Here is a 20,370-nt window from a genome sequence, read left to right as displayed (position 1 = left end):
TCATTAGACTGCTGAACAGCTTCTACCCCCAAGTCATTAGACTGCTGAACAGCTTCTACCCCCAAGTCATTAGACTGCTGAACAGCTTCTACCCCCAAGTCGTTAGACTGCTGAACAGCTTCTACCCCCAAGTCATTAGACTGCTGAACAGCTTCTACCCCCAAGTCATTAGACTGCTGAACAGCTTCTACCCCCAAGTCATTAGACTGCTGAACAGCTTCTACCCCCAAGTCATTAGACTGCTGAACAGTTTCTACCCCCAAGTCATCAGACTGCTGAACAGCTTCTACCCCCAAGTCATCAGACTGCTGAACAGCTTCTACCCCCAAGTCATTAGACTGCTGAACAGCTTCTACCCCCAAGTCATTAGACTGCTGAACAGCTTCTACCCCCAAGTCATTAGACTGCTGAACAGCTTCTACCCCCAAGTCATCAGACTGCTGAACAGCTTCTACCCCCAAGCCATCAGACTGCTGAACAGCTTCTACCCCCAAGTCATCAGACTGCTGAACAGCTTCTACCCCCAAGTCATTAGACTGCTGAACAGCTTCTACCCCCAAGTCATTAGACTGCTGAACAGCTTCTACCCCCAAGTCATTAGACTGCTGAACAGCTTCTACCCCCAAGTCATTAGACTGCTGAACAGCTTCTACCCCCAAGTCATTAGACTGCTGAACAGCTTCTACCCCCAAGTCATTAGACTGCTGAACAGCTTCTACCCCCAAGTCATTAGACTGCTGAACAGCTTCTACCCCCAAGTCATTAGACTGCTGAACAGCTTCTACCCCCAAGTCATTAGACTGCTGAACAGTTTCTACCCCCAAGTCATTAGACTGCTGAACAGCTTCTACCCCCAAGTCATTAGACTGCTGAACAGCTTCTACCCCCAAGTCATTAGACTGCTGAACGTTAATTAAATGGCCACCTGCACTATTTGCATTGACCCCCTTGGTTATTGATGTATTTTTCTAATTGTTTTCCACTGACTCTCTTGAATTGGCTCGATGCACATTCACTACACTCTACCCACACATTCACTGTGACACTGACCGACTTTCACACTAGCTGCTGCTACTGTGTTTATTATCTATCCTGATTGACTAGTCACTTTTACCCTTACCTACATGTACATACTGTATTACCTCAACTACCTCGCACCCATGCACATTGACTCGGTACTGGTACTCCTTGTATATAGCCTTGTTATTGTTATTGTGTTACTATTTAGAAAATATTTTCTTACTTTTTAACTCTGCATTGTTGGGAATGGGCTCGTAATAAAGCATCTCACAGTTGTTTTCGGCGTATGTGACCAATACGATTAGATTCTCATCTGAACAAATGAATGCTCTCGTTGTTATAATGAGGAATTTATTTAAATAATTTGGTTTTCCTTGAAGATTTGAATGTGCTGAGAAAGCCTTTCGTGATGGATCTAGACAATCTGGTGAAAAGGGAGGGTTTGCGACTCTTCTCTTCAAGTGGGAAGGACGATGCGATATCATAAATTCCCTCTGGAGAAAAGGAGCCATGAGATGTTGTCATCGTCTCTGCAACGAAAGACCATCCAGCATGCCATCAATTTACATTTTTACTCATTTATCAGACACTCTTATCCAGAGAGACTTACAAGGAGCAATTAGGATTAAGTGCCTTGCTCAAGAGCACATTGACAGATTTTGCCTCGTGAACTCAGGGATTCTGAACCAGCAACCTATCGGTTACTGGCCCAACCTCTTAACCCACTAGGCTACCACCCAGCCCACAGTACAGTATGTCATAGGTAACAACTCAGAGGAGTACAACGTCTTTCCAAATGAATTAGTGGAATGGTAAAGGGATAATGTCTCAGTCTTGACTGAGCAGCAGTCTAAACAGCAGCAGGGCTTACCTGTAAAGTACACAGTAGGGGAAATGTTCTGAGGCTGGTACTCCAGAGACTCTTGAGGACAGAGGTTCTTACTAACTTTCTTGGAACCCTGGTTGGTAGGAAAAGGCACATTAAAACAAACTGAAATGTTTTCGATATCTTAAAGTACAGCATATCAACTGCAAAGAAGCAGTGCAATGCCATGACACAAAGAATCATATAAAAGGTCAACAGCAGTGTTATTTATGAAAGATGTATGTGTACTATACCTTTGTATTGAAGGTGAGGACCTGCTCTCCAGTACTGCTGATGGTATCCCTTTCCAAATCAAACACGCCTTCTACAATGTCACTGGTGGCCACGCTGGTAGCGGACTCAAAATAACATTTAGCAGTGGCTTTGGTGATCATTTGAAGAATGACCATGCAAGTAGAAGTCTTTGGATCGTTCTGGACTGAAACATCAAAGTTTATGTTTTCATACTCATCTGACCACTGTCTCAGGAAGCACTTCACTGTCTCTTCAGCAAATATCTGGAGAAGCTGAGAGGAGAGCTCCTTGGATATGGCACATTGTTCCTTTCCCCATTTCAGCCTTGAAAGAATGGAGTCTGAAGCACTTTTGGCTGCTTCCAATGTTAAGACCTGTGGAGTGCTGTGGCTGTCCTGAAGGGCTATCACTTTATCCACCAATTCATGGCTGAAAATGTGGATGGTCCAAGTGGAAATGATTTTTCTCAATTTCCTAACAGCAGATCGGAGGTCGTCAAGATGTGAAGCACCCTGTCCATTTTCCTGTGTGTTCTCAACACTTTCCACCATAATGTCCACTACCACCCCAGCAGCTTGCCTGACTTTGTCCACAAAGGTTACAGGAAGTAAGTCCTCTGTGTGAAAGAAGTCCTCAATGATTGTGTTTCTAACAATGGGAAAGTCAATCTGAGCAGGAAACTCAGTGGGGATGGGAGTCCCGGGTAAAGCAAAGTGCCATTTCGATTGCCTTAATTTTGAAGTAGGTGTTAGAGAGATAGAAGAGCGTGAAGAAGAGGTATTTCTTGTATTTTGGCTGTCAGCACTCCTACAACGGATCGTGCCAATATCCTCCAGCATGGATCCTGAGAGCTCAGTGGTTTTAGGTAGTAATTTGTGCGGAATGTCCACACAGGCATCGTTTCCACCAGGTGTAACACTGCTCTGGTTGACCTCAAGATGGCAGAGACTTGCTCTTTGTGAAGCAGGACTGCTTTGATATGTAAAGATTTGGATTGAACCAAGTGTTGTGTCTGATCTTTGAAGATCTTTTCTGAGAAACTCCGTAATCTTACTTTGCAGACTGTAGTAGATGTTACGAGCAACAGACCAGATTCTTTTCTCAGAAACCTGTCCAGTGGTGAGCAGGGAGGTTCCAGATACCATGTCAGATGATTGGGTGGTCTGGGTGAGCTCCTGCTGGTCTTTCACCATGGTTTGTATAATATCAGTAGATGTGGTGGATGTAGATACAGACTGGAGGTACTTATCTGTTGTACCTTCCTCCGCAATGTTAAATGATCTAGAGAGGACCTCACTCACTCCTTTCTCAGCTTTGGTTTGGAACTCATGACTAGAGAGTTTTTGGAGGCTCTTTGTTGAAAGACTGTGGGAAGATGCAATGCCTTTGGAGGCAGCCGTGCTGCAATCTAGACTTACTGGAGAGGTTCGCTCAGGAGAACCTTGGAGACGTTCAAACATGTCTTCACATGGTGTTGGGGACCTTGACAAGGAGATGTCCTTCAGCTGAGACAGAACACCACCTACCAACATGTTGACCTCAAGGGACATATCAGATATTTTCTTTCCTACTGTGGAGAAGCAAGGTGCATTTGATGCCTGATCCTCGCATGAGGTCAAGATTGTTGAAATGACCTCTTTGGTACTATTGGTCAGTAGAGCCTCGTCTGTTTCAGTCCAGAGAAGTTTTGAACTCTCGCTGACACCCCTGTGTAGAGCCACTTCAAGGTTCAAACTGTGCAAGTGAGGCACACTCTTACTAGCTTGCCTCAAGTCCTGGCTTGCCAAACAAATGTGCTCCTTAGTCCCAAGATGTCCAGAGTCCTCTGTGGGTATATGACTAGACATTCTGCTCAGCATGTCTGACCTCCGCTGATGAATGATGAAGTCCTTTAATGTCTTCTGAATATTGTTATATAAACTAGTGGTAGCAGACCAGATCCTGCTCTGTAGCTTTTGTGCATTTTCCTGGAGGTCAGGTTCTCTCTCCTCTACTTCTGCAGGTTGCGCCGAGCTCTGCAGGTCTTCCACAAATGTTTCAATGATGCCAAAGGCAGCAGAATCCGCACAAATATCCTTTGACCATGTGTACTGGTTTTGAATGGAACAAGACCTGGATGCTACAGAATAAGCAGGCTTTGCACTAGTTAAGCTACTGGTGGACTTTTTAACTAGGAACTCACTCACTGCTTGAGTGGCATTTCTCTTAAATTCCTCACTTGAGAGTTTTCTAATACAATCTAACAGACTGGTCAAAGAAGCTGTGGCCTTACTTCTGCTGTCCTCAATTTGACAGGGGAACTCACATACTATTGGTGATGAGGCCCTGGAATGGGCAATATCCCCAAGCTGAGCCAGAACACCCTCTACAAATGTCTCTCTCTCAATAGAGAAGCCTGATCCTTTTTCTCCAACAGTGTACAGGGGGTCCTCCTTTGACATCTCAGTGTTGTACAAGACCAGAAGCTCTGAGATGACTTCTTTGGTGCAAGTTGTCAGAAGGAGCTTGCTTTCTTCTGACTCAGTTTTTGCCCAAAGAAGTTTTGAGCTCTCACTTAGGCCTCTTTGTAAAGTAACTTCACCAGTGGACTCTGGCAACTGAGGCTCACTCTTACTGGGCCTATATTTCATGTCTAAGCAAGGAAGTGGAACTGTCTCCTTAAACTCAGAATTTGTGATGTTGTCATCAGATGTGACAATGCTCTTTAGGGCAAATCGCTGAAGCTTGTCGAAATAATCTTTCAAGTTGTTTTGGATGCTGTGGTAAATGTGAACAGCAGCAGACCAGGCACTCTTCTGTTGGGGACTCTCTTCAGATTCAGCCAAGGACTTCATATCTGACACGAAAGTCTTAACAACTACTGACGCTGCTGAGCCCACTGGGTGAATTGACTCTGTCTTTACAATGCCAGACAATGTTTGACCTGATACAGCACCTGTTAACTCAGACTGAATGACTGAACTAGGAAAGCTCAAACTACTGACTTTTTTGGCAAGAACTCCACTCACTGCTTGTATTGCTGATGTTTGAAACTCCCGGCTAGAGAGTTTTTGGATGCTCTTAGATGTGAGCGTGCAGGAGGAACCAGATTCACTAATATTGTAGCTGCTCTCGTATTTCCTTATCAGGGCATCAAGATCCTCAATGAAGCCAACATGCGATGCCAAAAACGTGATCTTGTCCTTCAGATCTTCCAGCAAATTCTGTTCGTTCTCGTCAACAAAAGCCACCATTGTGTCAGAGATGGTGGTCATGACTTGCCCTGTTAGACTCTTGCTCTCTTGGTCAACTTTTTCAAGTTTAAAAGCCAGCTCTCTCACCATGCTCTCAGTCACCTTGGTCTGTGAGTCTCCCCTTACCGGTGTCACTAGAGAGGTTTGACTTGCGGAGGCACTCTTAACGACCACTGATAAGGCCGACTTGACATCTTTAGCCAACTCTGCCATTACAGCAGGGGTTAGCATCATAGAGCCTGCACTTCCAGATGGAGAATTGGACATGCATGCAAGTTTGGAGAGAGAACATTGCAGGCTGTCCTGCACACAGGTGACAAGGGTGTCCTCTGAGACACCTAAGAGGACTTGTAGCGTCTCAGAGTTGGTTGTTTTCTTCTGCACATCAGACAGAGAGGTTAGAGTCCTTGGGAAAAAAAACCGCAGAAATCATCAAAGTCAAACAAATAATATGTAAGGCTGTGATGCACATTCAGTGTGTCAAATACATCTGCACCATTGAAAACAATGAGGAAAACGCTGCTGTTTCTCTGAGAAAAAACCTTAGTGTGATGTCAGCCTAACTGCTTAATTTCTAAAGCCCAATAAAATGTATTTTGTATAAGTCATTTGTATTGAAACTGGCGTGTAGATATCTATCTATCCTGGCAATATCTATCCTCTACAAAAATCCAAATTGCTATAAACTTCAAATACTGTAACTTCTAATAACTTCAAGGACAATCATAAATACAAGGCAGTTTGAAGAAATGTTAAAGGGAAATTTCTAAATGTTTCAACTTCATATTCATCATCTCCAGCACCACCCCTACATCAGCATATGTGAAAAACGGTAATTTCTATGTTTTGTAGTAAAAAAAGAAAGAGGAAGATAAGTGTTTTCTATGACATCATCAACCAATTAGTAGGAAATGCCTACTCATAATTGGTTAAAATCACACGATGCACACTGATGATGTCATTAGAATCTAGAGCTGAGCATTTAACCAACATTTTTGTTATTTTTCGGTTTTTAAACAATTAATTGACCGACGTCGGCTCAATTATTTGAATTCCATATAGTTAATTTTTTTCTTCTTCTGTGAGCTCGATGCTCAGTTTCTGTAGAGATAAATCAGATCAAGCACGAACTATGCAATGTAGTAGGGAGTTGTAGTTTCCAACAGGCCAATATTCTACATAGTTTAGCACAGAAAATATGGCAATTAATTCCCATAATCCATTGCACGCCCACTTGCTTGTCCACTCTGTGTGGAGCAGATACGGAAACCTCATTGACTGAGACGGAGAGACGAGAGAATGCATGAGAGAGATAAAAAGCAGTTGCGTTGCGAGGATTCTCTACCTGGAAATACATGATCTAAGTGATTGACAGTTGGTGTTCAGCGGTCATAAAAGTAGGTCTTATTTACTTAGAAGAACTACTAAAATAGTGATTTTGTCAGACAGGATAAGCAGCAGCTCCATAGAGATGAGTTGATGACTTGGAATGAAATAATAAAGTCATCAAATAAATATTTTATATGAGAAAGTAAATGATGGTTGATAAGTCATTAACAGTAATGGACAGTCACTACCATCATGGGACTTTTATTCATTGTTTTATTATGTGTTGTTACAGCATTCAACACACATAATCCATAGTGCATTCAATGTCTAAAAAAAGTATTGAAATCCAAAACCGTGATTATTTTTTAAATATTTGAATGGAAACCAAACCAACCTCAAAAAGCACTAATTTCTCAGCACTATTGGAAACAGTTACGACCCTCTATATTTGTTTTACTACAAAGCATGGAAATGTGTAATTTTCACATATGGTGATGCTGGAGATGAATATGAAGTTGTTAAATTTCCCTTTAAGAACATACCTCATGGCCCCCTTGGGCAGGTAGCTTCCACTGCCCAGACTGCCCTTAGTCAGGTAAATCTCCTTGAACTTAAGTTGTGATTCCTGTTCTTCTTCCTCTTCCTGCTCCATACAGTTGGAGGAAGGGTAGGGAGTCGGGATGCGAAAGCTATTGTAAGACTTTCGACTGCCTGGCCTCTTAGGTACACCAGCCTCAGTAAATCTCACGCGGGACTTGGTGTTAGTCTTATCGTCTAACAGACTGGTGAGTGACGCTGTGAGAGATCTCTGTGATAATGGAGAAGAGGCAGCATCTTGGATGCCCAGTAGTTCGTAAAGACCTGGGATGATGATCTGCATCAGCTTGTCCGATAAAAACTGGACAATCCTCAGACACAAGCCGGCAAGCTGTTGTTTTGTCAGCTGTATTCCAGAAACAGAAGAAGTGTTTTAAAATGTTGCATAGTGCGTCTTTCAAAAGCTTATGAACAAGGTTAAACATTAGGCAGAGTTTTCATGGTAATCTGATTAAATTGTCAGTAACATGATCTTACCGGGTCAAACATGCCCTCACGAATCCCCCTCCATTGCCTGAAAACAATATTGTTATAAATGTTGTCATATCAGGATGCGTGGCAGAATAGTTTTTATTTAATTATTTGCCTGATCGTGAAGTTATACTTGCTTTGTGTCAGTTGTTTTGGCAAAATTGCAATGTGACAACTTTTCTAGCACTGAACATTTTTTTCCGATTGATCAGTTTCTAATTTGATCCTATTTCCTTGAAGGTGTGATAGTACCAAAGAAAACAGAACATACTTCTCAGTTAGGTTTTGAAGGAAGTCCATAAGTGTCAGATGTTCCACATTGTTGAGCTTTCCCTCTTCTGAGGTTTCCATCACTGAGGTTGCTCTGCTCCTGGTAGAATTGCTCTGCTCCTGGTAGAAATGTAATTATATTGCAAATAATCAAACTTAATTAACAACAAATATCATACTGAAATAATTATTAACTGTTAAAGAGGGGAGGAGCATTGGCAACGTTGGGCCAATTAAACAACTGCAACACAACAGAGATGGTTGTGGTACGTCAACATTGCCAATGATAGCATCACTGAAATGACAAGGTCAACTTACCATCTCATTGACAGCTTCAGAGGTCAGGTGGTCATCCATCACACAGACAGGCAGGTCTAGAGACTGGGACAAGGCTCTATGGTCATAACCAGGAGAGAATGGAAACATCAGAGCAGTCCCAATGGCAGAATCTAACCACTGTCTTCATGTCAAAGACTCACTCACTCATTTGCTTTGTCAAACCTACCCCTTAGAATGACTTCGATATTAAAAACCCAGGCTTTCCTAAAATGTTTACCTCAGCCAGTCTAGAACCCAGGTGTGTCTACAAAACACATGTACTCCTCCATAAGGTTCATGGCTTGCCTATTGTTTTATCCCAGTACAAGAGGGGCAACTGGATTCAGGATTAAACACAAGCAGTCTTTAAGGTATATCTTATTACAGTTTAGGCCTACCTTATTATTTTCTTCCATCTGGCAATATCATTTTAAGGAATGAAATCTGTTTTGTTGCTAGTATTATTAGTAACTGTAGGAAAATACAGCTGTAAAGTACAAGAATCAGCTACTTTCTGAAGGGCAGCCAAGCTCATAAGCAATTTAGAACCTACAGACAATTATGACAAAATTGGAACGCATGAATGCGTCACAAACGCCTTGTGGTCACGTGTTATTTTAGGGCGTGGCTCCGCATTCGTGACCGGTTCTCATATTTATTTTTCCCGGTATCCGTTAGTGCTGGAATTTGCGATTAATACTTTTCTCATGCCGAAACCGGATTAAATACATACCGGTAGTTAAATGACAAAAAATATGATATTCGCAATGTCATTAAGCAACAACAACAACAACAAAAACATAAATAGCTACTACAATTTCTAAACATGATTTTGTCATCAGTTCAGTACCATTTGTTTGATTCTGTGGACCCACGACTAGACTTTATCCATGTTAGCTAGTTGCTAGCGATGCTAGTCAGCATAGGCTGCTACGTGATAAACAGTTCGCGTTAGCGAATTAGCTACCTAGCTAGCCAGCCTAACAAGCTGTCAAATCCAATGGAAACCGATGCAACCCTGCAGCCAAATAAGGGCTAGCTCGATGAGCAAGCTAGCAAGACGGGTGTGACCGTTAACAGCGTGCATGCACAAATGCATGACGACACATTGTATCTCAGTGAAGCAGGCATGCAGAACGAGATCGCCCCACCAAGCCAGATAGTAGAGGGGTACAACAACGCCGGGACACAGAGGCATAGCTCATACAATTATATTTTGTTCCAGTTAATGACAATACATGTTGAAAAATAAATACCTGCGTCAAATATATGGCATCGCATGCTAGTGTAAAGATAGCTTGCATTATTTTATTTTTTTAAATCCGGTGACCACTAGATGTCCTCGTATATCCACATTTAGATCAACTGTACTTGATTTTTCATCAGTACTGTGAATGACAAGCCCACTGAATCTAGTTTAATAATCTTTATACTCAGCAGGTAGAGGCCTAGGTACTTCAAATCAGTGCTTAATTTTGAGCAGGATCATGACAGAACAGGATCCGGCACCGTTCCGTTCTGGACTGTTTTGTTCCGGAACCTACTTGGCCGAATCCGGTACCTCTCGTGCCATGAAAAATAATTTTCACTTTTTGCTATGTAACAATTATAATAAAAGCGATCAAAGTTCATTCGAGTTGCCTCTTCGTCAATTATCCTGCCCCCTCATCTCTCCAGAGTTGCACTTCATCATTTGTTTCCTTATAGAATCATAGCTGCATGAAGGGTTCTGGAGGAATTTTCTAAAGTTACGGAATTACTGATGTCTGTTCAGAAATAAATGAAATCATTCAGAATAGCCTAATACGTCATGAGAAGCCCTATAATTTAGCTACAGAGGACCAATAGCTTCTTTTTTAAATAGCCTAGCTGCGGATTGTAGCCCAATAACAAAGAATAGCCTACAGTCGGGAACGCGAGGCAAATCTGTCAGTGAAAAAACAGCAGGCAGACAAAACAGGCCTTTTGCAATATTTCAAATACAATCGATGGAAAACACAGATTGAAAAGCAATGACTCTTGCTGAAAAGATAAGACTATGCTGTAGACTACCAAAATATTTGATCAACTCCCAAACATTGTTTTACAAAACAGAGAGAGGGAGAGATAGGCTTTTGACACGAGCGCATCGACAATCTCCAGCGAGTGAGCTGCGCATCATTGGGTGAGTCAGTGAAACTGGAAAGCATTTTTAGGACTAATTTCCTCCTCATATTGTAGCCTACTATATGTTTCTCCACAAACCTAGGCCTATAGGCTATTGATGGATTCAAGACAAGGTCGTTTTTATTGATCTCAGATACTAAGTTTGTCAGTGTCAAAGTAGCCTGCCATTTCGATCATTTGTGCGGATTAAAAAAAAGATAATGCCAAAGTCTCCAGTCATGTAAAAGGATGTAGAATTGCACGAAATGCGGTTTTAAAAAGGCCAACACTTTCCCGGACCCTAGGCTACTAAAAATGTTCCCCATGTGTGCGTGCACCTTTTATAAGTGGCTCTACCCAAATGTGATGATATCAAATCAAATGTATTTATATAGCCCTTCGTACATCAGCTGATATCTCAAAGTGCTGTACAAAAACCCATTCTAAAACCCCAAACAGCAAGCAATGCAGGTGATGATATGCGTTCAATGCTCTATTATAAAAGGTGATCTTTTTTCTCATGAGTTCTGGTACCACAGAACCCCCCCTCTAGCACCCACTCTTTGTTCTGGCACCTCCCAATTTACAAATTAAGCTCTGCTTCAAATTTTTATTTTACAAGGCAAGTCAGTTAAGAACAAATTCTTATTTTCAATAAAGGCCTAGGAACAGTGGGTTAACTGCCCTATAGCAATAAGGCACCTCGGGCTTCCCGAGTAGTGCAGTGGTCTAAGGCACTGCGTAGTACTAGCTGTGCCACTAGAGATCCTGGTTCAAGTCCAGGCTCTGTCGCAGCCGGCCGTGACTGGGAGACCCATGGGGCGGCGTACAATTGGCCCAGCATCATCCGGTTTAGTGGAGGGTTTGGCCGGCAGGGGTGTTCTTGTCCCATCACGCACTAGTGACTCCTGTGGCGGGCCAAGCGCCGTGCACGCTGACACGGTCGACACGGCTGGTTAAGCGGGCATGGTGTCATGAAGCAGTGTGGCTTGGGTTGTGTTTCGGAGGATGCACGGCTCTTGGCTCTCGCCTCTCCCAAGTCCATATGGGAGTTGTAGCAATGGGACAAGACTGTAACTACCAATTGGATACAACTAAATTGAAAAAAAAAAAAAGTCACATGATGGGTTTGTGGTATATGGCCAATATACCTCCGCGTTGCGGAGAACAGCCCTTTGCCGTGGTATATTGCCTTATTTCTTAATTGTACACAATTGGACACTTTTACAATTATTGTGTGGGACACCCTCCATTACGGCTCCATCAGTTTTGAGCCCTCTCACTCTGATTGTATAGGACACTCGCAGGATTACTTCCACGTGCAACTGTCAGACGACAAGCAGGTGAGGCACTTCCTGGAGCTGAGCTATGCTGGTGCCATCCTTCGGGACAGCTGGGTCCTGACAGACGTTGGCATCACCCCTAGCAGTGCCATCTGCTGCCTGCTGAAGGTACCAGCCGAACACCTAGCTGTTTCTACCCGTGCTTGAAAATGCATATCAAAGTGAGCTGGCTATTGCTTGAAACAGCTTCATACTATCATTAACATAAAGTGTTTCAGATATAGTGTGGTAATATATAGTATGGTGATATATATATAGTGTGGTGATATATAGTATGGTTAAATAGTATGGTTATATAGTATGATTATATATATAATGGTGATATAGAGTGTGGTAATATATAGTATGGTGATATAGTATGGTTATATAGTATGGTGATATATATAGTATGTTTAAATAGTATGATTATATATATTGTGGTAATATATAGTATGGTGATATAGTATGATTATATAGTATGATTATATAGTATGGTTATATAGTATGATTATATAGTATGGTTATATAGTATGATTATATAGTATGGTTATATAGTATGATTATATAGTATGGTTATATTGTATGATTATGTAGTATGGTTAAATTGTATGATTATATAGTATGGTTATAATAGTATATATATAGTATGATTATATATATTATGGTTATATATATAGTAAAGTGATATATAGTGTGGTGATAAATAGTATGGTTATATAGTATGGTTAAATAGTATGATTATATATATTATGGTGATATAGAGTGTGGTAATATATAGTATGGTGATATAGTATGGTGATATAGTATGGTGATATAGTATGGTTATATAATATGGTTATATAGTATGGTTATATAGTATGATTATATAGTATGGTTATATATATAGCATGGTGATATATAGTATGATTATATAGTATGGTTATATATATAGCATGGTGATATATAGTATGGTGATATAGTATGGTGATATAGTATGGTTATATAGTATGGTTATATAGTATGGTTATATAGTATGGTTATATATATAGCATGGTGATATATAGTATGGTGATATAGTATGGTGATATAGTGTGATTATATAGTATGGTGATATGATTATATAGCATGGTGATATATAGTATGGTAATATATAGTATGGTGATATAGTATGGTTATATATAGTATGGTGATATATAGAATGGTGATATATAGTATGGTAATATATAGTATGGTGATAAATAGAATGGTAATATATAGTATGGTAATATATAGTATGGTGATATATAGTATGATTATATACTATGGTGATATAGTATGGTGATATAGTGTGGTGATATATAGTATAGTGTGATATATAGTATAGTGATATATAGTATGGTTATATATAGTATGGTGATATATAGTGTGGTAATATATAGTATGGTGATATATAGTATGGTTAAATTGTATGATTATATAGTATGGTTAAATTGTATGATTATATAGTATGGTTATATAGTATGATTATATATATTATGGTTATATATAGCATGGTTATATATAGTGTGGTGATATATAGTGTGGTAATATATAGTATGGTGATATAGTATGATTATATAGTATGCTTATATAGTATGGTTATATAGTATGATTATATATATTATGGTTATATATAGTATGGTGATATATAGTATGGTGATTTATAGTGTGGTAATATATAGTATGGTGATATAGTATGGTGATAAAGTATGGTTATATATATAGCATGGTGATATTTAGTATGGTGATATATAGTATGGTTAAATAGTATGATTATATAGTATGGTGATATAGTATGGTGATATATAGTGTGGTAATATATAGTATAGTGATATATAGTATGGTGATATATAGTATGGTTATATATAGTATGGTGTTATATATAGTATGGTGTTATATAGTATGATTATATATGTATTATGGTGATATATAGTATGGTGATATATAGTATGGTTATATATAGTATGGTAATATATAGTATGGTGATATATAGTATGATTATATAGTATGGTTATATAGTATGATTATATATATTATGGTTATATATAGCATGGTTATATATAGTATGGTGATATATAGCATGGTGATATATAGTGTGGTGATATATAGTATGGTTATATATAGTATGGTGATATAGTATAGTGATATATAGTATGGTGATATATAGTGTGGTAATATATAGTATAGTGATATATAGTATGGTTATATATAGTATGGTGTTATATAGTATGATTATATATGTATTATGGTGATATATAGTATGGTGATATATAGTATGGTTATATATAGTATGATAATATATAGTATGGTGATATATAGTATGGTTAAATAGTATGATTATATAGTATGGTTATATAGTATGATTATATATATTATGGTTATATATAGCATGGTTATATATAGTATGGTGATATATAGCATGGTGTTATATAGTATGGTGTTATATAGTATGATTATATATGTATTATGGTGATATATAGTGTGGTGATATATAGTATGGTGAGATATAGTATGGTGATATAGTATGGTTATATAGTATGATTATATAGTATGGTGATATATAGCATGGTGATATGTAGTATGGTTATATAGTATGATTATATAGTATGGTTATATAGTATGATTATATAGCATGGTGATATATAGTGTGGTGATATATTGTATGGTGATATATAGTATGGTGATATATAGTATGGTGATATAGTATGATTATATAGTATGGTTATATTGTATGATTATATAGTATGGTTATATATATAGTATGGTGATATAGAGTGTGGTAATATATAGTATGGTGATATAGTATGGTTATATAGTATGATTATATATATTATGGTGATATATAGTATGGTGATATAGTATGGTGATATATAGTATGGTGATATAGAGTGTGGTGATATAGAGTGTGGTAATATATAGTATGGTGATATAGTATGGTTATATAGTATGATTATATAGTATGGTTATATATAGTATGATTAGGTGATTTAGTTCATTCAAACAGGTGCCATTAATACAGGTAACGAGTGGAGGACAGAGGAGCCTCTTAAAGAAGAAGTTACAGGTCTGTGAGAGCCAGAAATCTTGCTTGTTTGTAGGTGACCAAATACTTATTTTCCACCATAATTTGCAAATAAATTCATTAAAAATCCTACAATGTGATTTTTCTGGATTTTTTTCTCTCATTTTGTCTGTCATAGTTGAAGTGTACCTATGATGAAAATTACAGGCCTCTCTCATCTTTTTAAGTGGGAGAACTTGCACAATTGGTGGCTGACTAAATACTTTTTTGCCCCACTGTATAGTGTGGTGGTATATAGTATGGCGATATATAGTATGTTGAGGTCACCCTGCTTGAGACTTAAAGTAATATTGCCCTTGCTCAACCAAGACCATGGTTATGGTAGAGTGATTGGTTAGTAAGGACACTGCTTTATACTGAGACCATGGTTATGGTAGAGTGATTGGTTAGTAAGAACACTGCTTCGTGAGTGTGAAGTGTTGTTGTACAGAGGTCCCTGGGTACATGTCCAGAGCCAGACAGGGACAGAACTCACTCTGTCCCACAAAGTTCTGTGGAAGATTTGCTAACAGAGGAGAGTGGTTATGTATCTAAGTACAAATTTAACCATCAGAATAATGTTTATTTGTGTTCCTTAATCCTTACTTACACATCCCATCATTGACATAGTCAAAGCCAGACCTTCTGTCTGTCTCTCCTTCTTGCTGGTTGACTAGAGTGGAAATCTATAGTATTGTATGGTTGACCTGGGATAGAGCTGAAATGTGGCCCGATGTAGTGTTGCCTTTGTACCAAACACCCTTACAGTCATAAACCTTTTCCCCATGTAATCGCCTCGACCTCAGTCTGGTGTTCGCTAACAGTATCTGAAGAGTCTGTATACCCAGTGGTTTATAGTACAGTAGAGCACAGCAGAGTACAGTAGAGCACAGCAGAGTACAGCAGAGTACAGTAGAGCACAGCAGAGTACAGTAGAGTACAGCAGACAGAGTACAGCAAAGTACAGCAGAGTACAGTAGAGCACAGCAGGCCGTATAGTAGGAGAAGAAGAGGCCCTTTGGGTTCATTGAAATACATATTCATAATATTTCTGTTAACAATTTAATCTGCACCCAGATTAGTCTTCAATTTAATTTACACCCAGATTAGTGTTCAATTTAATTAATCTGCACCCAGATTAGTGTTCAATGTGATAGAACAAAACTCAGTACAGCACATTAATTAGAAAATGTTGTTACAAGTTTGAGCCACGAGATGGTGGTAGATTATAAGTTTAAATAGCATGGACCTTTGATTTGTCTCTGGATAGAAATTGCCCTTGGGCACAGATCTAGGATCAGCATACTCTCACCAAATCCTAACCTTTACCATTAACAGTAAAAACACAAACCAGACCTAAGAGCAGTGCAAAGGAGCCAGTTCATCTTAACCCTGTAATTATATGACTCCTAACTTATATATACTGAGTGTACCAAACATTAGAAACACCTTCCTAATATTGAGTTGCACCCCGCCTTTTGCCATCAGAACAGCCTCAATTCGTTGGGGCATGGACTCTACAAGGTGTTTGAAAGCGTTCCACAGGGATGCTGGCCCATGTTGACTCCAATGCTTCCAACAGTTGTGCCAAGTTGGCTGGATGTTCTTTGGGTGGTGGACCACACAGGAAACTGTTGAGTGTGAAAAACCCCAGCAGCATTGCAGTTCTTGACACAAACCGGTGCACCTGGCACCTACTACCCCGTTCAAAGGCACTTAAATATTTTGTCTTGCCCATTCACCCTCTGAATGGCACACATACACAATCCATGTCTCAATTGTCTCAAGGCTTAAAAATCCTTCTTTAACCTGTCCGCTCCCCTTCATCTACACTGAAGTGGATTTAACAAGTGACATCATTAAGGGATCATAGCTTTCACCTGGATTCACCTGGTCAGTCTTTGTCATGGAAAGAACCGGTGTTCATAATGTTTTGTTTACTCGGTGTATAAACACAACATAGGTATTTATGTAAAACAAGTGAATTTACTGAATGTCCATGGTCTTATACTTCAGCGGGAGCCGGTGGTGCGTGTGTTCAGTGCCGTGACGGGGGAGACCCTCTCAGTCTTGGGCACTGTGTTTCTCCTGAGTACGTCTGTGGCCAGGCTCATGACCCTGGTGTCCCAGCAGTGTGGGCTTCCCGTCAGCTCCTTCAGACTGAGCTCTCCCACCAGCCTGCAACTCTACGACTGCAACTGGCTGCACGACTACGCCATTGACCTGGGTATGGCCTTCCTTGTGCAGTAGATCAATGGTCCTCTGGCTCAACACCTTATGGATGTAACATAGAGACAAATGGACTGTATGGAACACATTCTTGGTTCATGGAAACCAGGAGGACAACCTGCATGTGTCTCTGTCTCCCAGGGGCTACTCTACGGTTGGACACCTGGGATGGGTGGGCGGAGTCCCTCAGAGGCTGCTTCCTGGGACACAGACTGACCGTCCAACGACACCTGTCTAGGGAGAGACCTGTGATGAGGTCAGAATACACATCTACACACTGAACTGTATGATAGACTTACTATCAACAGTGATGGTACTGAACCTTTATATAGCTTACAATGATAGTACTGACCCTGTATATAGCTTACAATGATAGTACTGACCCTGTATATAGCTTACAATGATAGTACTGACCCTGTATATAGCTTACAATAATGGTACTGACCCTGTATTTAGCTTACAATGATAGTACTGACCCTGTATATAGCTTATAATGATAGTACTGACCCTGTATATAGCTTATATTCTCGTGTTTTTTTCCTTCATATGTTTTTTCTCTTACCCTGATATTTAATACTGCATTGTGGGAAAGAGCTTGCAAGTAAGCATTTTACTGTACTGTTTTATAACCCACTGTATCTTGTGAACTTGACAAAAAAAACTTGAAACGTGTTATAAATACATTGATTCTGTATTATTCCAGGTTCCAGCTCCGGGTGGCACTCTACATCGCTGCTTCTCTGGGCCACCTGGACCTGGCCGGCTGGCTGCTGGAGAGGGGGGTGCGTGTCATTGAGCCGGTGGGGGTTCACCCTTACCGTGAGTGGTGCCACCAGACGGCCCACCCCGACGTCGCCAAGTGTCCCGCTGTCGCCTCCATCGAGCTCGGCCAGCTCACCATCCTCAAACTCTGTATCGCCAGCAGCGTTCTGACCCTTGCCTGTCAGGATCCCCAGGGTCGTGACCCCCTGAGGATCGCCCTTCAGTACGGCCACAGGGAGTGTGTGAGTCACCTGGCCACCAAGCTGTGCTCTGTGGTGGTCCTCCCAGGTATGGCCCTGCCCATGCGGACATACCTCCAGATAAAGGGCTGGGTGAGGCTGGGGCAGAGGAGGGCAGCATCCAGGCACTGCATGGGCCTCAACAGGGCTCCGTTCAGGACCAGGGTGGGCGACACGGTCCTGGTGGACGGCTTCACCCTCCCCAAGATGTCTTCCAAGCCCAGGAGGAGTGAGGCCAAGGCGGGTATCAGGGTGATGTCCACAGCCTCTCAAAGTTTGACCCCCATCAACTGCCCATCTCATGTAACCTGCCAGCTCCGCGCCCTGGCATCCCAGGATAAACCTCTTCAACTACCGAAGCAACACCCTGTGGCCACGAGTGATGAAAGAGAGAAGAAGAGGGGATGTGGAGGGAAGGGATGTGAGGAGGATGAGAGTGGGGATCAGAACAGCAACCAATGGAGGAGCAGAGTCCCGCTCCCGCCCATTTCCAGAGACACCAATCTCAGACCTGTGTTTGCCTCGCCAAACTCCGCCCAGATACTCACCACCTCACTGGAGGCCTTTTCTCTCCACTGCGACCGCACACCCAGAGAAAACGCCATATACTGTTTGGCCTTGGCCAGGTTAGTCCAAGTTTAAATGACAGCTACGGTGAATATGAATATTTCTCTGGAGGTTTCTTATGAAAGGTGTGAATACTGTCAGAAGAAGCCTCCTATAATCAGTGGTGGTGGGGGGGGGGGGACACATGTAAAAGCTGTTTACACACTTTTTATTTTATTTTGTTCAAGCATTTACCCACCTTTTGTGGAAGATGCATTGAAAGTAGAGGGAGCGTTACTTCTTTAATCCTGAACGGCAATCAGCATTTACCAGTCAATGTTTTTACCACTACATCACTGCCTATGATATACCCTTATCCTCCCTGAATAGATTTCAGTACAAACAAATCATGAGCCAACCATCATGCTTAGAAGGTACATAATCAAATCAACTCAAACTTTATTTGTCACATGCGCTGAATACAACAAGTGTAGATCTTTCCGTGAAATACTTTACTTACAAGCCCTTAACAAACAGTGCAGTTCAAGAAGAGTTAAGAGAATATTTACCCAATAAACTAAAGTAACAAATAATAAAACATTTGAACTTGTCCGGTGGCCATTTGATTAATTGTTCAGCAGTCTTATGACTTTGGGTTAGAAGCTGTTATAGGTTTACCCTAACAAGTCCTGAAACAAATCATGAGCCAACTATCATGCTTAGAAGGTATATAGTGTCAGTCTTATTGGTTCACCCTAACAAGTCGTTTCAGTATGGGGAGAGGATAGGATGTAAGGGCGCTTCATTAATGTATTGAGGCCATTACATATACAGTATTTCACAATGCTAGGACACAGATTTGGTCTCCTAACCTTGTTCTGGTTGATTGACTCTCTAACAGTGCCTTCACACAGAGACCATGGTTGCAGCAGCTGAATGTAGCGCGGACTCTGTCCAGGAGGAGTGCTCAGCACATTGGGTAGACACCAGGATCCTGGTCATTAGGCAGATTAAACATACTGAAACAAGGAGGGACAACTTGGAATTGTCCAAAAAGGAACTCTTATTTGAGTTTTTATTTTTATTTTTTACAGTGAACAAGATGAGACTTTGGAACGGATGATGCCTGAAACAATGCGGACGACTTAGAATTTCGTTCCTTTGGATGAGGCTTATAGATATAGTCAGTACTGTGTTTGATTTGTGTGCAGAAAGTTTACAACGGCAGGCAGTGGATTCTCAGTCATTCCTCTCAAGTAACAAAAAACGTATCATATTTCACTGGCTATTTGTAGTAGCCAAATGTGAATGGAATTATTATTATTCTAGAATCATTCAGTTGACTGAATGTGACTGTGGTTGTGCTGTATGTGACTATGTGGTTGTACTGAATGTGACTATGTGATTGTACTGAATGTGGTTGTACTGTACGTGATTGTAAGTGTTTGACATGGGTCTAATTGAGCCCCCCCCCCCACACTTAACACTAGTTTTTATCCATAGAAATCCTCACTTGCTGATGAAGACCTATAGTGGTTGAAATCAATGTAAAATACAGTATGAACACTGCTGCCTTAAAACTCTTTTATTAAGATGTGGATCATTATTGCTCATTTAAATGAGTCTGTGCAGTGTCAAAATAATACACCTGATACATAAGGGGGGAAAAAATGCTAAAAATACCACAAGACATGAAATAATGGCATTATGG

The 20,370-nt window shown here is 40.5% G+C and overlaps 3 protein-coding genes across 4 annotated transcripts in view; 2 read left to right on the top strand and 1 right to left on the bottom strand.

Moving 5' to 3' along the window:
- LOC110532571 (actin-like protein 6A) overlaps window positions 1–20,370 on the top strand; it is a 758,238-nt gene that overhangs the window by 513,551 nt on the left and 224,317 nt on the right. The window lies entirely within an intron of this gene.
- Window positions 1,996–6,545, bottom strand: LOC149985396 (uncharacterized). Its single transcript, XM_090239857.1, has one exon. It carries the CDS (start codon window positions 5,638–5,640, stop codon window positions 2,134–2,136), a length of 3,507 nt encoding a protein of 1,168 aa, XP_090095983.1. The 5' UTR covers window positions 5,641–6,545; the 3' UTR covers window positions 1,996–2,133.
- On the top strand, window positions 9,452–18,850 carry LOC149985395 (protein ANKUB1-like). The gene is made up of 5 exons (XM_090182238.1): window positions 9,452–9,528; window positions 11,771–11,954; window positions 16,900–17,110; window positions 17,254–17,368; window positions 17,816–18,850. The coding sequence occupies exons 1-5, from the start codon at window positions 9,452–9,454 to the stop codon at window positions 18,753–18,755; spliced, it is 1,527 nt and encodes a 508-aa protein (XP_090038364.1). The 3' UTR covers window positions 18,756–18,850.

The sequence above is a fragment of the Oncorhynchus mykiss genome, chromosome 1, assembly GCF_057628025.1.
Source record: "Oncorhynchus mykiss isolate SJ-2025 chromosome 1, ASM5762802v1, whole genome shotgun sequence".
Taxonomy (NCBI): Eukaryota; Metazoa; Chordata; class Actinopteri; order Salmoniformes; family Salmonidae; genus Oncorhynchus; species Oncorhynchus mykiss.
Note: the sequence above shows the minus strand (reverse complement) of the source record. Positions and strands in the feature narration are given on the sequence as shown.